The 16778-nt window shown below is 34.7% G+C and overlaps 1 protein-coding gene across 1 annotated transcript; it reads left to right on the top strand.

The window, feature by feature from the left end:
• Positions 1 to 11149: 11149 nt before the first annotated feature.
• Positions 11150 to 14982, top strand: LOC120002643 (probable trehalose-phosphate phosphatase H). Its single transcript, XM_038851403.1, has 15 exons — positions 11150 to 11344; positions 12215 to 12355; positions 12448 to 12519; positions 12607 to 12702; positions 12799 to 12855; positions 12963 to 13064; positions 13155 to 13232; positions 13339 to 13408; positions 13507 to 13577; positions 13680 to 13772; positions 13868 to 13923; positions 14012 to 14030; positions 14361 to 14420; positions 14507 to 14706; positions 14757 to 14982. Exons 1-15 carry the CDS (start codon positions 11150 to 11152, stop codon positions 14980 to 14982), a joined length of 1536 nt encoding a protein of 511 aa, XP_038707331.1.
• The last annotated feature ends 1796 nt before the right edge of the window (positions 14983 to 16778 follow it).

The raw sequence follows: 16778 nt of genomic DNA, 5'->3' as shown, positions 1-16778 counted from the left end.
TTGTTGATGAGTTGGCATTTTAAATGATCTGAATTTTTTTTCTTATAAAAAATGACACTTGTATGCTAATTTGTCATTCCGATTGCCGCATAGGCAATTTCCATCAACTACACAGTCGGAAAATGGGTCTCGGGACATAATTGGGTTGGTTTTAGTAACATTAAGGATAAAATCGATAAATTTTAAACTTTAAGGATAGAAACGAGAAAAGTGTACAACTTCAAGGATATAAAGGATGATTTAGCCATTTTTGTTGTCTTGGAAGGAAGGAGAATGGCGAAGAACTTTAGATTTTTATTTTGAATTGTTTTTTGCTTTCCTTTGGGCCGGGTTTGGACTTGTCCTGGACTGATTTTTTCTCCATTTTTGGGCTGCTTTTGGACTTATTTTTGGGCAGTATTTGGACCTGTTTTTGGGCTGTGTTTTGGGCTGATTTTGTTTCTGTTTAAAAAATTTTAGTCACACCCCAATTTTTACTAAAGACACCCCGTCAATTAATTTTTACAAGGGATGATCAACTTAAATTGAGGTGTCTTTAGTAAAAATCGGGGTGTGACTAAAGTTTTCATTTATGTTTTTGGGTTCATTTTGGGCTGATTTTATTCTTGTTTTTGGGCTAAGTTTGGATTCATGATGGGCTGATTTTTGCTTCTGTTTTTGGGCCAACAATGAATTTATTAAGTTTGCTTTCTTCCTTTTGGGCCAACTTAAGCTTCTTTGATTTGTTTTCTTTTTGGCCATTAGTATTTTTTATTTTATTTCTCTTTTATGGACCAACATTTGATTTAATATGTTAATGTTTGTTTTAATTTCCAAGTTTGGGATAGCTGTCGCCTTCGACAAAAATGGTTTTTACCACCCACTCGAAAAAAATGATTTTAATCGAAATGATTATTATCAAATTCGAAAGTCGGACATAAAAATACGTTTTCAAAAGAAAAACCTTTTTACAAAATATTTGTAAACTTCTTCATCGTGGCATTTTGTACCTGTACAGAAGGAGTTTTTCAAAAAAAATAATAATAATAAATTTTCAAAAATATCTTTTTATAAAAGTTTTGTAAACTTCTTATTTGTGTTATTTTGTTCCGGTATAGAAAGAGTTTCCAAAATGTTTTCAATAAAAATTTAAAAAATAAAAAGGGCTACCCTTGTTTAAGTGTTGGTAATCGTTGAGTGGGTGTTGTAGGGTGCTAATACATTCCTTACGATCAATCGACCCCCCGAACCCAATTTTGAATTTATTTAGGATTTACAATTTTTTTTTGGGAAATTTTGAGGTTCCTCCTGTTTAGGTTTTTTGTTTAGAAAACTAGTATTTTTGGACTTGTGTGATGCACGAATAATAGAAAATTTTACAATTTCATTAAAATGAGAACCAACACATAAAATAGGTTTAAAAAAAAAATATATGCATAATTTTGTTTGCTATAAAATATGGATCTAGAAATATTTTGTTAAGGTTATAAACAAAATGACTCTCAAGTACCACATATTATTTTTTGGGAGTTATTCTACCTTGAGAGATAGCAGAAGACTTAATGATAGGGGATGACATCATACTCAGATAGAGTTGTTAATACATTCGGATAAATATTTGAATATCACATTATCATAAACTAAATTATCATTTAACCATTAGTTACTCATTCAATGATTACAAGTCTTTTAGTTTACGAATTTAACAAATTATTGACTGAGGCTTCAACATTAACGCCCACGGTTCCATCAGAAAGGATTGCACATTTTCTATCCATGAAACAATAAAAAAAAAACAATTGTATGACATCTTGCAAAGCCAGTTAAAATTTTTTAGTATTAATTAATCTGTCAATTTTGAACAGCTGACAAACATTATACTTACATTTTAAGAATCGGAATGGCTCAGAAATTTTGGGCAACAAATTCATAGAAAGAACTACAAAAAGAATGTACCACGTGCTATCATATTGAATAGGAAAATCGTTTTGTAGTCTTGGCCTTGATTTTCATATTCATATTTTGTTGATGTCAATGAATGCTATCTTCTTCTCATGTTGATGTGCTTGAGGTTTTTCACCATGCAAGAGATTTTTTTTGTGCACATGAATTGTGAAAGGAACATCATCAAATTTGGGCAAAGGAGAGCTTCGACTATTTACTTGCTTAGAAAGATTTATTTCGTTTTGTATGCTCGTAAAGATAGTAGCTAATCAAGAAGCACATTATATTTCTTAAGGCATAATGGCATGAACAGAGGTTGCTGGTACTGTTATCTGTTCAGTGTTCAGTGTCCATACATAGAAAAATGTTGCAGACAAAATACATTAACCGACAGTGTATGAGTTGTTAGGTGTTTGTGGCCAAGGTGGATGGTGAGAATAATCTTACCAATATAGTGAATAAATGTGCATTTAAATAAATTTTTAAAGAACTAAAAGGATTAAAAAAAATTCAAATATGTCTATAGTTATGAGTTCAATTGGGAGAATTCAAAATTTTGAGTGTGGTTATTATTATCACGTAGAGTCTTAAAATATTTGATCTTAATTAATAGTTCTAATATTTGATCTTAATTAAACATTCCCCAAGACATGCACCTACATAAAGAAGATAAACATTAGATTTCACACAACAATTATGAAGATCAATTTAATCAAAGTACATAATCCAACACGCATCATAAGAGAAACCAAAGCCAAGCCATAAAACCTCAGCAGCCAAGATCCTCACCATAATGAAACCTGCAAAGATAGAATTTCCCACCATTAACAGTGAAACTCAGAAGAGGATCAAAAAAGGAAATTTCAGTGGAATTGGAGAATGAGCAGAACATAAAAAGAAATTATAGAAACTCAAAATTGTACATTATGTACTAAAACAAAAACACAAAATTTAAACACACACTGGAAGCTACACAGTAGAGAAATCGAAGTTTATAGTTGAAGCCCTATAAAACTTGCAATACCCATGAATCCATGAACCCTACGCTGTTTGGTCTCTCTAGAATCTAACCAGAAGACACAACTATATTGTTTTTAAAAAATTTTGGAATGAGATTATCTAATTAATAAGATTTAATATGCCCCGTTTTTGAAAAAAAAATGTTTAAATGTAGTATTATCATATTTAAAAAATTTATATCTTTGAGTTATTGGTTATGTCTAATTAATAAAGATTAGATAGTGAGAGATAATTATAAGCACAAATATGTGATAAGTATTATTTCATTTGAAAATATTTTTCAGTGACCAAAAGTTCAATCAACTCGCAAAGGACGAGAGCACTCATTTTTTGTTCTTATCTAGAATTTTTAGAGTCGTTTTAGGCAGTGAATTAGTATGTCATAAGAGTTTCATCTATTACGGGGGTACAGAGAAGAAAAAACAATGTTTTCAATTGAGAAGATGCTTGATAATTGGATAGAGGGGATTGATTCATTAAGACCATTGTTAATTTAAATAAAGGCTCACTATATTCCTGTTCAGCTAGGTTGAGCTGCTTGATACTATATGGTGCGTGTCTCAAAGATCTTATCGAAGATGGCCATCTATACTGTGATAGGCTTTGATCAAGACAGATATCTGAGAATCGTAAAGTATGAATGCAGATGTGAAGTATGAGTATTGGAGTATAATGAATCGATGTAGGATGCAAGGTAAGGAAAGCTTAGAAAGGGCTGAAGGTTGAAGAAGACGAGAGCTTTAGTTTTGCTTGTGTGAGTGAGAATGAATATATCCCTTAATGATGAGGGAGAGCGGATTTTATAGTGGGGTCTTGATGGAGTGCGTGATGCCAACTAAGAGAAATTCACGATTGTAATATAGCTTCCATCGATTCAATCCACCAAGAATTGAATGAAAGTAGGGTTAGAGAATAATCTCTAGTTTTAATTCAATTCAACAAAAACTGCTCTTTAATGAGATTTTACAACCTTAAATAGTGGAAGGAAAATAAAACCCTAAGGAAACCCTAATTAATTAAAAATGAAATTATAATAAATAAAAAAATAAAAATTGCAAAAATATTGGCCTTCCTCGAGGAAGGGCAATCTGCCTTCGTCCAATCTTCCTACTCGTCAAAAATTGGGACTTATAATTCATCTATCCCCAAATCGATGAAATTCACGTTCAAATTTTCATCCTTTTCCTCATCAAAGATAGGTGTTGATAATTCATCCGTGTCATCCTCCTCTTCCGAATCATAGATTGGTTTACCTGCATTGAAATCATCAGTTTATAATCCTAACTCCCAGCGCCTTGGATCAGGATTTCTGACTTGTATCCTTTCCCTTGTACTCTTGTTGCCAAAAAGGATTAGCGAATACTTCGTTAGATTCGGCCTCATTTGCCTCCTACAGATTCGGTGGTGGGTTTGTTGGTACGACAACACATCAAGCCGTTGTGTTACCAGATCCATCTGTCTCAAAAATGTTTCCATCTTTCGTTCAATGACATGCTCGATCTATTGATTTAGACCCGCATCCTCCCTTGCAAACACCTCTTCCAAAGTCGCGTGCTTTCCAGTAGCTTGTCTCCTTGGCGGCATGATTAGGAATGTGCAAAGCTCTGATACCAACTGATGGAGTGCGCGATGTGAACTAAGGAAAATTCACGATTGTAATACAGTTTCTACCGATTCAATCTACCAAGAATTGAATGAAAATAGGGTTAGAGAATAATCTTTGGTTTTAATTCAATTCAACAAAAGCTACTCTCTAATGAGATTTTACAACCTTAAATAGTAGTAGAAAAATAAAATCCTAAGTAAACCCTAATTAATTAAAAATGAAATTATAATAAAATAAGATAAATAAAAAAAATTTGCAAAAATGAGGAAGGGCAATCAACCTTCGTCCAATCTTCCTGAAGCTCTCGCACTGCATTAGGTCTTGACCGACCAAGACTGACGTTGGAGGTACAAGATTGCAAGTAGTAGATGGTCATGGGAAGGTGGTGTTGGGTGTCAGGGTACGTGGCTCATTTTGATTGGTCAAGGACGAGATCGTGCAATAGTTAGGCGGCTTAGTGTCAGATAGTTGTTGCAGGTCGTCTGTTTTGGCGTTCTAGGCACAGGGGTCGTATCCGGTTTGTCGGGATCAGGTTCGACAATGGTCTCAGATGATCATTTCCTTTGGACGGCCAAGTCAGAGCAGGAGATCATGGTTCAATTGTACGATCTATGTGGTGTAGATCACATGTTTGCACGAGTATGATACCCAACAGAGTTGAGTTGGGTGGTTGATACGCAACAGAGTTGAGTTGTTGGTCGACAGTTGATGTCGTTGATCATCTCGGGCTTGGGAGCCCGAGGTTGGTTCACCACTAGGCGTCCGGCGTTGAATGCCCATGAGTTGGTCTACCTTAGGCTTGTTCTGATTTCGTTGTTCTGGTTTGCTCAAGTGATCGTATTTATTGACTTGGAATATCGCTCAAGTAGTCATGTTGACTGACTTGGTTTGCTCTAGCAGTCGTGTTGAATGACTTGATTTCCTTAAGTGACCGTGTTGATTGACTTAGAATGTCACTCAAGAAATCATGTTGACTGACTTGGTTCGCTCCAGTAGTCACGTTGATTGACTTGAGCTGTCGTTTAGGCGTTCAAGGTTTGAATGTGGTAATTATGGACATTGAAGTTTATACATTACGAAGAGACGGGTATTAAATGCTCCGAAGAATTGCATCTTGTCAAATCGCGTGAATTAAGGGCATTGGTTTCAATGGCTGGTGATGTGGCAAGCCGTTGTTTGTTAGTTTCTGAAATGGCAGCAGCACAGCGAAAGTCTCACAGACCCTCTAAGAAACCTCTACGATACCATTGTTAGAGCAACTGCAGTAGTCTTAATTTGCTAGCCCAGCAAAAATTTATATTGGGTCCCACTTCTATTTCATAAAAAGTCAAAGCAAACACGTCTCTCAATACAACAATATCAAAAAAACACATCTCCCAATATAACCACATCAACAAAACACAAATTCCTATACATTTTCCTTCCCACCCAACATGGTGGCCAACAAATTCTCATTCCCTCCATGTTGTCCCCAATAAAACTACACTACAACACAATCTTTCAATATAAAACACATCTCCCAATATAGCCACATCAGCAAAACACAAAACCCAATACAACCACATCAGCAAAACACAAAACTCCATACATATTTGTTGTCCCAGACAAAATAACACCATTGCAAGTGCTCTTAGGATTTGGGAGAAGAAGAGTATGGAGATAACTCTAAAAAAAACAAACAAAAATCTCTCGTCTATTTCGTTTTCGACACAGGACATATATATCAACAATACAGAACAACTCTAGAATTTTTCTAATCTAAGAGCCTTGTAGAATAAGCTAGATAAAGACACACACACAGAGCATTTCTTTCACACGTGACATACAAAAAATACATCAACACACATTTGACACATCGGCACACATATGAAACACACGTGTATTCCAACAGCTATGCTTAGTTGAAGCAACTAATATGATACGAAACTTTTTTACTTTTAACATCATTGCCCTTAATATCACGATAACAAAAGCTAATGCAGTGTCCGACTGGAGCACATTTTGTCTCATCATTTGTGTCACACTGTCACCGGCTGTAAAATGAAGATGACTTGAAGGTTCTAATTTCACGATTTTGCAAGAATTTCAGATTCATTTTGTGATCCTTATTAGTCAACTAGGGAAAGTTAGGTTGACAAAATGGTATTCACCTTATTCTCAGAAGGAAAAAACTAAGGTAAGACCTTTACTTCTTAATTCTTAGTCTAACCATGACGTAATTCAATTGTTATAGTTGAAATGCCCTTTCTTTAACTCGATCAGTATGCCCAAGAATACTTTCTAATTGCGGTCTTGTTTTGATCTCTGAAAATCATGCTGCTTTGTTGCGGCTATGACTGTACCTGACAACGTGCCTAATACATTTTGAGAAGGTTATTCGTGAGCTCAGTGGAGTAATTCTAAGCTGAGGGCCCAAGCTATGTAACTTTGTAGAGTGGAGAGGATACAAAGTTGTTTATAAAAGGTTATGCAAGGAATTTAACTGTTCACTATCACACTGAAGGACTTGTTATCTGGAAATAATTGTCCATGAAAGCTTCATATGAGATTATGAACAAAGTTTATTCCAATTTTGAACTTTGCAGATATGCCAGTCTGTATTTCTGCGTGTGCATTGATCAGGATGATGAATTAGAGGTTCGAGAAATAATACATCATTACGTTTGAGATTTTGGACCGATACTTTGGCAGTGTAAGTGAACTCAATCCGTGACTTTTTATCAAGATATGCATGCTACTAGGGTATTAAAATTTTGAATTGAAGTTATTAAAAATTGATTATTTATCTATGCTCACAGGTTTGCAAGTTGGACTTGATTTTCAATTTCCCCAAGGTATAACGTCAATTTTGCTTCTTTTGATTTTCAGAAAGTTCTTGTAGTATTTTAGTGTCACGAAGGTACTTTTCTTTACTTTATTTTTGCTACTTCATGGATGGAAGGCGTACTATTTGTTATTTGTTGAGAACTAGATGATGGTGTTTGAGAAAGAAAAAGTTTGCGCAGAAACATATTGAAATCCTACACTGTCCTTAAGGCGAACTTTGCCCCCACTATTTTGTTGTAGAATAAATGGCAAATTGTCCCCAGGATTAATTCCAAGCACCCAGAGATTTACCGACAACAGTTCCAGAAAATCTCTCAAGAATTTCTCAGAATAATACAGAGATGTTTGTTCTTTTTGTGAAAGGATATAGTAATTCATGCATTCATATTCTGATTAGAGTCGAACACTTTTATAGAAGGAATTTATGAACCAGTATGATTCTAAATTAACATGACTTCTTTGAAGCAATATGATTTTTTAAAAGTTGTGATTTTTCAGATGACAGTTATTTAACTGCCTTCCAACTTCCAGTAGAATATCATTGGTCACCTATTTCTGAAAAATTATTACCCTTAGATATTAGTTTTACAAACTATACTAACAATATATACCGGATGAGCTTTTAATTTATGGTGAACTTCAAGAGTCGAGCAAGAAAACTATTGCACGGTTGATAGCTGCACATGTATTAGTGTGGAGGAAAATATTGAAGGTGCGCATACGTTGAGCTGAGTAAGTTATTCCTCCGTATAAGATGATAGGGGCAAGTACAGTTCCAACCGATGTACTGAACAGTTCCAACTGCTACAATGTCGAAGGATTGTCTTCTCCACAGGGTTATTTAAATTTGTGATTGAAAGATTGGATTGTCTTGTTCCACATGGTCATTTAAATTTGTGACATCTTCTTCCATAGGAAACTCCATGGCAATATTCACATCTAAAGATGTAAGATCTTTAAAAACATCTACCAATTCATTCAAAGCATACTGTGCTCGCGCATACTTCAATTTCGTTTGCACAAGAATAAATTCTCCAATAGGCAGTTTAACAGTAATTGAATTCAGAGAAAAATACGCCAAAAGAGGAGTTAAGACTTAACAGCATCTCTAAGGGCCATTCCAAATGGATATCCATAGGTTATATGGGCTGGCCTAGTGCTTAATTGGGCTAGGCTTGGTTTGGGTTAGTTTAATTAAAGTGGGCTATGTTAGTTTATGGTTAAAGTGGGCGATGTTAGTTTATGGTTAATTGGGATAAACATGGTATGTAGTGACTATTGACTAGTGAACTAGTGAGTGAAAGTGAGAATGGTAAGTGGGTTGGGCTAGATTGACTAAAGTGGGCAATGTTAGTTGATGGTTAGTTGGGCTAAACTAGGTTTGTAGTGAGTGAAAGTGAGAATAGTTAGGGTTTCATTTAGGTTTTATGGGCTGGGTTAGTGCTTAATTGGGCTAGGCTTGGTTTGGGTTAGTTTAAGTAAACTATGAAGTAAGTGGGTTGGGCTAATTTAACTAAAGTGGGCTATGTTACTTTATGGTTAATTGGTCAAAACAATAACCATCATTACCAATTTTTATTCTCAACAACCATTCTAGTCTACATATTAAGGTGGTAAATAAACAAGGACAGTCATTGCCATTCGTACATGTATATGAAATTCAAGATTTTCTATTCAGCATCCCAACCCAAGCAATGTTCTCCAATAATGATTCCAACAATACATACACAAATAAATTAATTATGTATACCCAAATCTTACAAAAATTTAGAAAGTTAATCATACAAAATCTTAAAAGTAAATACCATTTAAGACAAAATGATTCCTTTTTGCTATATAAATACTTAACAGAAGCAGTGGTTTAGCCAAGCACGATTTACCTTGTAACACAAGTAGGCAACAATACCTTTGTCCTCTCATTCCTCTTCTAGTTACTATCCCTGCATGCATTAGATTGACCAACAATGCACACATAAATAATTATCCAATAATGGTTCCAACAATTCACACACAAATAAATTAATTATGTATATACCCAAATCATACAAAATTTAGAAAGTAAATCACACAAAATCTTAAAAGTAAATACCATATAAGAGAAGATAATGTCTTTTTGCTATTAAAATACTTAGGTAAAGTAATTATGTAGACCCAAATCATACAAAAAATTTGGCAAGTAAATCACACAAAATCTTGAAATTAAATACCATTTAAGAGAAGATAATGTCTTTTTGCTATTAAAATATTGAAAAAATTCAATAAATAAATTTCGAAAGAAGAAGAAGGTATGGATGACATGCAAATCAAAGATATGGATATCTTTGACATGCAAATGAAAGATATAACATTTTATGTTATGCTACCATGTTTAGAGTTTTTGTTCAAGTAATGCACAATAGTTTAGTTAAAATGTCCATGCTAGCGACTAGGTGAAATGTTGGGGTTGGTTGGAGGTCGTAGTTTGAATTAGGGTAGCCACAGTGTCAGTCAATATGTTTTACTTTGTTTTACAATCAATATGTATGATATTGGTTTGAAGTTCCAGATTATACAAGTATGGCTGAACTTGAGAAGAATTTTGGTTCCTAAATCCAAGTCATTTTCTTCTGTTCAGTGCGTTGGACTGCAATCGCTTGCCATGATCATTAATCAACACAACTTATTCTCACAATTTTGAGACATCTCCCGTTGCATATAGTGACTTAGTGAGGGGAAACAAAGAGGCATTAATGCTCCGTTTGTTTCACAGAAAATAGACTCTTGGAAAATGATACTTATGTTTTTTAGTGTTTGTTTGATGAAAATTGATAAGATCAAGGAAAAACAACTAAAAATCATCACGAAGAAATCACTCCAACCTAAGGAAAATAACATCCCATTTTAAAGAGGGTAAGTCATTTTCCATTCCTCCTTCTCCGCCCCATCCATCACTGCACATGACTGCAACTTATGTGCTTATAAATTATTATGCCACATACAATTTTTTTTGATCAAATTCTGCAGGTGTTCTAATATGTACCTTTAGGGTCTGTATCCATGATGCTGTAACAATTTTTTTTTTTCTACATTTTGTCTTGTTCTGTGTATTACTGTCATCCAATGTATCTTTTTATTCATTTGATTCCGAAAGCCTTCTATCAAACATAACTTTGTCTTACATTTCATATGAAAAATATTATAATGACCTTATACAATCTCTGCTCCATATTTTCTAGAAATGTAGAAAGTATGTTTTTCATCAAACAAATACCGAAAAATATTAGTAATATTTTTGTTCAAACACTAGAAAAATACATTGTGAACAACTAACACTACATTTCACTATAAAATTATGATTCAAGCACTCTAAACTCTTATCAGTGTGGATGCCCTGAGTTGTAGTGCGGGGCGCCACATCTGGCTTTAAAGTTGATAAATTGTGGGACCCAGGGCATTTTTCTGGGTCCCATTTGAGATTTTGGTATCTGGTTGTTTTCTACTTTCTACTATAAATTCATTCGCTCCCCGTCTCTCATTCAAATACACATTACACTCTCTCTCTCTCTCTCTCTCGATCTCGATCTCTTGAAGTCTCGATTTTCATTCGAATACACATTACTCTCTCTCTCTCTCTCAAAGTCTCTCAGCTTTGAAACTTGAGGTGCTAAAACATGGCAGAAGTCAATTTCATTTTGGGCACCAGAGCTCATATAATGTCTTCGCACAACTACCATTTATTAAACATTTGTTTCGGGTGTTTGTAGAAAGTCCTGACTAAAGAGAGAACTGCGAAAAATGGAAAACCAAAATGTGGTAGCGCCTGAATCAACCATCAACTTGGCCATCACCGTTGACGTGGCAAACTCGTCGAATAACCTTGAAATGGATGGCGGAGCAAGAATTAGTGCCTGGGTCGACTCAATGAGAGCCTCCTCTCCCAAACATCACAAATCGACACCCTCTCTTGTTGAGGACCAAGCTTCTTGGATGGTGAGTAAATACCAAATGTTAGAGAATTCTGCACTGGTTTCCTGGATTTATATATTTATATAATGTATAATATATAATATATATATACAATATATAATAATGTATAATATATATATACATATTATATATATAACATGATATATATATAGTATAATATATAATACATATTATTATATTATTATATATGTAGATATACACATATATATATATATTAAACATAATAGATAATATATAATATATATAATTGTATAGTATATAATATATAATATATAACATTATATAATAATGTATGATATTATTATACATATTATATATATAACATGATATATATATAGTATAATATATAACACATATTATTATATTATTATATATGTAGATATATACATACAAGCAGGCCAACATTTTGATAAGCTATATATATATATGTGTGTGTGTGTAGATATATAAGATGTGGTATCTAGTTTGTTAGCAAGCAGGCCCACGTGCCCATATGTTTAAACAATCTATCCGTTGGGCCTAGTTACTAACAATCTAGATAGCACATCTTATTCGGGGCCTTTGACCTTGTTGGGTTGGTCCATGGGCTTCTGCTCATTAGTGCTTCGCTACTAAGCCATTCCATTTCAAATCCCCTACATATTTAGGGCCTGGGGGCATGTGGGCCCCCCTGGTTTCTTTTAAAAAAAAAAACATTATTAATATACTAGTAGTGTACAATATTTTTCCAAAGATGGCAGGTTGGTCTAATGGTTGAAGTTTTAGGTAATTCCCCTTGAGACTCAAGTTCGAGACATGCATGAATGTGTTTCCAAATGAAGATTTCAATATTATTTCTTCGGAGTTTGATTAGGTTCAAAATGGAACTGACAGGGACAACACCCATCTGCTTTGGACATGTTTGAATACATAATTGATGATTCAAAAGGGAAACAAATAGCAATGTTTCTTGACTACGACGGAACACTGTCTCCGATTGTGAAAGACCCAGACCGAGCTTTTTTGTCAGACAAGGTTAGCCCTTCTGTCCCTCCAGCTCGCCTCGCCTTCGCTCTCTCTCTCTCTCTCTTCATTTATCTAATTATTTCTCAATTTGTACATATTAGATGCGAGCAACAGTGAGAAAGTTAGCAACGTCTTTCCCAACAGCCATAGTTAGTGGCAGAAGCATAGACAAGGTACATTTTGACATACAAATTCAATACATTCAGTTTTCCTTCTTCATTAAAAGTCAATATTGACTTATGTTTCGTTTGCACATATAGTTGTATGAATTTGTTGGACTGGATGAGCTGTACTACGCTGGAAGTCATGGCATGGATATTAGAGGACCACGGGAAGCAGGATCCAAATACAAGAAAGTGAGCGTGTTAGCATTGAAGTTGTTATTACTTATTAGTCCTCTCCTCCTCCATTGAAGTTGAGTTTTCTAAGTGAAAACTTGCTTTCTTTTTCAGGGTAGTGAAGCTGTTCTCACTCAACCAGCCATTGAATTTCTTCCTATGATTGATGAGGTTAGTTTGTGATCTAGCTTTGCACTCTCTCTCTAGATATATAATATAAAGAATTCAATTAAAGTCGGAACATATATTAATAATATGTTTGAATTGGGAACCTTCAGGTTTACAAAGAACTTGTAGAGAGAACAAAATCAACTCCGGGAGCTAAAGTTGAAAACAACAAGTTCTGCTTATCTGTTCATTTTCGCTGTGTTGAGGAAGAGGTAAAGATTAATGGTTGTGTTGTTTATTACTAATTCTCAATATTATTAATATTATACAAGTTAAACTGACTCAAGATTACTATAATGCAGAAATGGAAGGAACTGGTAGAGCAGGTTGGATCAGTAATTAAGGAGTACCCAACGCTCCTGCTTAAACAAGGGAGGAAGGTTTATACAGAGACACGCACTATATATGACGTGGCATATGTTTAATTATCATAATGACTTTTGAGAATTGGTTAAATAAAATTATCTTTCTTTGTATGTAATTTAGGTGTTAGAAATCCGACCTACCATTGAGTGGAACAAAGGGAGGGCCCTTGAGTTTTTGTTGGAATCACTTGGTAAGCTTCTACTTTTCTTTAATATATATATTCTTTAAACAATATATATATGTGTATTCTTTAAACACTAACTATAATAATGACCTGTTTCTTTACAGGGTTTGCTAATTGTAGTGATGTATTCCCTGTTTATATTGGAGACGACAAAACAGATGAAGATGCATTTAAGGTATCCAAAGTTGAAAAAAATTAAAATAATAATACTTTGAAAAAATTAACATATATATTATTACGTTTGTACTGTTGATGGGGAACACCCAAATGTATATAGGTACTGAGAGAAAGAGGACAAGGTATTGGGATTCTAGTGTCCAAATTTCCGAAGGACACCAATGCGTCCTACTCTTTGCAGGAACCCAATGAGGCAAGTATAGAATTCATGAATGTATTTAATTTACGTTTTTTTAATAAAATTTATATTAATTTATTTCTGACATGTATACGTGTGATATTTTTAAGGTTATGGCCTTTTTACAACGATTGGGAAACGGGTGTCCTTCGGAGGGGAAGCCAGTGTATAAAGAGTAGTGGTGCTGCTACTGCAAGTATTGACAAATATAAATAAACTGGTGGCTGTCCAATAATATTTCTTGCGATTTGTAGGACCATATGGCTTGAGAAAGTTTTAATGTTGTAATGCAGTGTTTGGTTTATATATGATTAGGTTGGTCCAAGTTTATGTTTGTTTAATTATCATGTTGTTGTGCTAGTTAGTCTAAGTTACAGGTTAACTTTGACTGAGTCAAGTTTTATTATTTGTTCATTATGTGATTGTAAAGAAAGGCCCTAGACCTTTCTTATGTGTTAAGTATTATAGGAATGCTTGTACTGACTCTAATGAAGTGAAGAGAGCCACAAAGCTCAGTTTATGTGTGTATCTCTGTTTGCTCTTGTGTTTTACTACAGTAGCACTAGACCTTCATATTACTATGATGGTATCGGAGCCCAATAGGTCTTAAAGGATCTGTGGCAAGGGAAGATGGCTGGAACTTCAGGTTTGCCTACACCACCTGTCCTTTCTGGAGAAAGTTATGATTTTTGATGTGTAAAAATGGAAGCCCTTTTGAATGTTCATGATTGTGGGGAACTGTTGAGAAGGGGTATGAACCTTCTGAACTTGACGATGATGCAACAATACAGCAAATCAAGCAACAAAAGGAGCTACACACAAAGAATTTTAAAGCTCTCTCCTTTATTCATGGGGCTATATCAGAAGTGGTCTTTTATCGTATTGTTGGGTTGAAGATGCTAAAGAAGTCTAGAATAAGCTCAAGGAGGAGTACCAGGGTAGTGAAAAGGTTAGGTCAATAAAGCTACTGAATTTGAAAAGGGAGTTTGAGCTCCACAGAATGAAGGAAAGAGACTCTGTGAAGGATTATTCTGACAAGTTGGTGGGGCTGGTTAACAAAATGAGATTGTATGGAGAGGAGACTTCAGATCAAAAGATTGTGGATAAAATACTAATAAGCTTGCCAGAGAGATTTGAAGCAATAGTCTCTACAATAGAAGAGTCATGTGATCTCAAGATACTTATTGTCTTAGAACTGTGTAGCAAGCTCCAAGTGCAGGAGTAGAGAGCATCTATGAGAAATGATGAAGTGGTAGAAGGGGCTTTTCAAGCAAAACAAAAAGGTGGAAAGAAAGGGTCAACTTCCAAATAAAGAAAGAAGCCATGGAAAAGGAAATCTGATGAAGGTTCTGAATAGCCTCCAAAGAAAGGAAATTTTCCTCCTTGTGGTGTCTATAATAGAACAAATCACTTGGAGAAGGATTGCATGTATAAAGGAAAGCCCCAAGTCCAATGTTGGAACTACAAGAAAATGGGGCATATTGAAAAATTCTGTAAGAAGAAACAACAATCACCTGAGAAGCAAACTACACGGCAGTCAAACTGCACTGATGAGCAGCAGCATGGAGATCATCTATTTATGGCAAAACATGGGCCACAATTCTCAACTTCAAACAAATGGCTCATAGACAATGACTGTACTTGTCCCATGGCTAGAGACATTAATATGTTTAGTTCTTTGAATAGATCTGTGAAAACCAAAGTTACGATTGGGAATGGAGAGGTGGTTGAAGCAAAAAGCAATGGAGTTGTGGCTATCAACACAAAAAGAGGTATCAAATACATTCAAGATATTCTTTTTATTCATAAGTTGAATAATAATTTGCTGAGTGTGTCTCAAATGATGAGAAAGGGTTCCTCTCTTGAGTTTAAGAATAGTAGTTGCACAATATTTAATTTTGACAGTGTGGAAGTGGTAAAAATTGAAATGCCTAGCAACAGTTTCTTTTTGCATTGTGCATCTGCAAGCCAATCTCTTATGTTATTAAGGTTATTGATTCCTGATTGTGGCATAAGAGATATGGGCATTTTAATCAAAATAGGTTGAAATTGGCTATGGAAAAGGGATTTGTTAGGGATTTGATTGATGTAGGAGAATGTGGGTCAGTATGTGAAGCATGTTAGCTAGGAAAACTTCACAGAAAGTCTTTTCCCTGAAGTTCCACATGGAGAGCACCTGAAAAACTAAAGTTGGTCCACACTGATGTAAGTGGTCCTATGAATACCGAGTCCCTAAGTCAGAATAAGTACTTTGTACTCTTTATTGATGACTTGACAAGGATGACATGGATTTACTTTCTGAGGAGTAAATCTCAAGTGTTCAGTGTGTTTAAAAACTTCAAAGCAATGGTGGAAGCACAGAGTGGAATGCAGTTGAAGACTTTAAGGTCTGACAATGGGAAGGAGTACACATCCTCTAACTTCAATCGGTTCACTGTGACTTATTCCCCTGAGCATAATGGAGTATCTAAAAGGAAAAATAGGACAGTAATGGAGATGGCAAGGTGTATGATTGCTAAGAAAAAGTTGCCTAAGTCACTTTGGGCTGAAGCAGTTTATACTATAGTGTATCTCTTAAATAGGCTACCTACAAAGTCTATTGAAGGGATGACACCTGCAGAAGCATGGTTTGGGTCAAAGCCATCTGCAAAACATTTGAAAGTTTTTGGTTCCTTATGCTATACTCATATTTTAGATGTGAAGAGGAGCAAGCTTGATAACAAAGCTGAAATGAGAATTTTTATGGGCTACTCAACACAGTCTAAGGGATATAGAGTTTATAATTTGGAATCCAAGAATATTGTAGTCAGTAGAGACATGGGGTCCGTTTGGTAGACAATTTTGACAGTAGCATATATTGTAGCATATAATTTACACAATTTATGCTGGTAAAAAAATTGTAGCATATATGGTTGCTGAAATGTTGATAAGTGTTTGGTTGTACTTTTGCTGTTAATATTGTTGTGCAAATTACTTGTAGGGGTAATATGCATTTTAATAATAAAACATAATAATTAAAGA

This window comes from Tripterygium wilfordii, chromosome 7 (assembly GCF_013401445.1).
Source record: "Tripterygium wilfordii isolate XIE 37 chromosome 7, ASM1340144v1, whole genome shotgun sequence".
Lineage (NCBI taxonomy): Eukaryota > Viridiplantae > Streptophyta > Magnoliopsida > Celastrales > Celastraceae > Tripterygium > Tripterygium wilfordii.
Note: the sequence above shows the minus strand (reverse complement) of the source record. Positions and strands in the feature narration are given on the sequence as shown.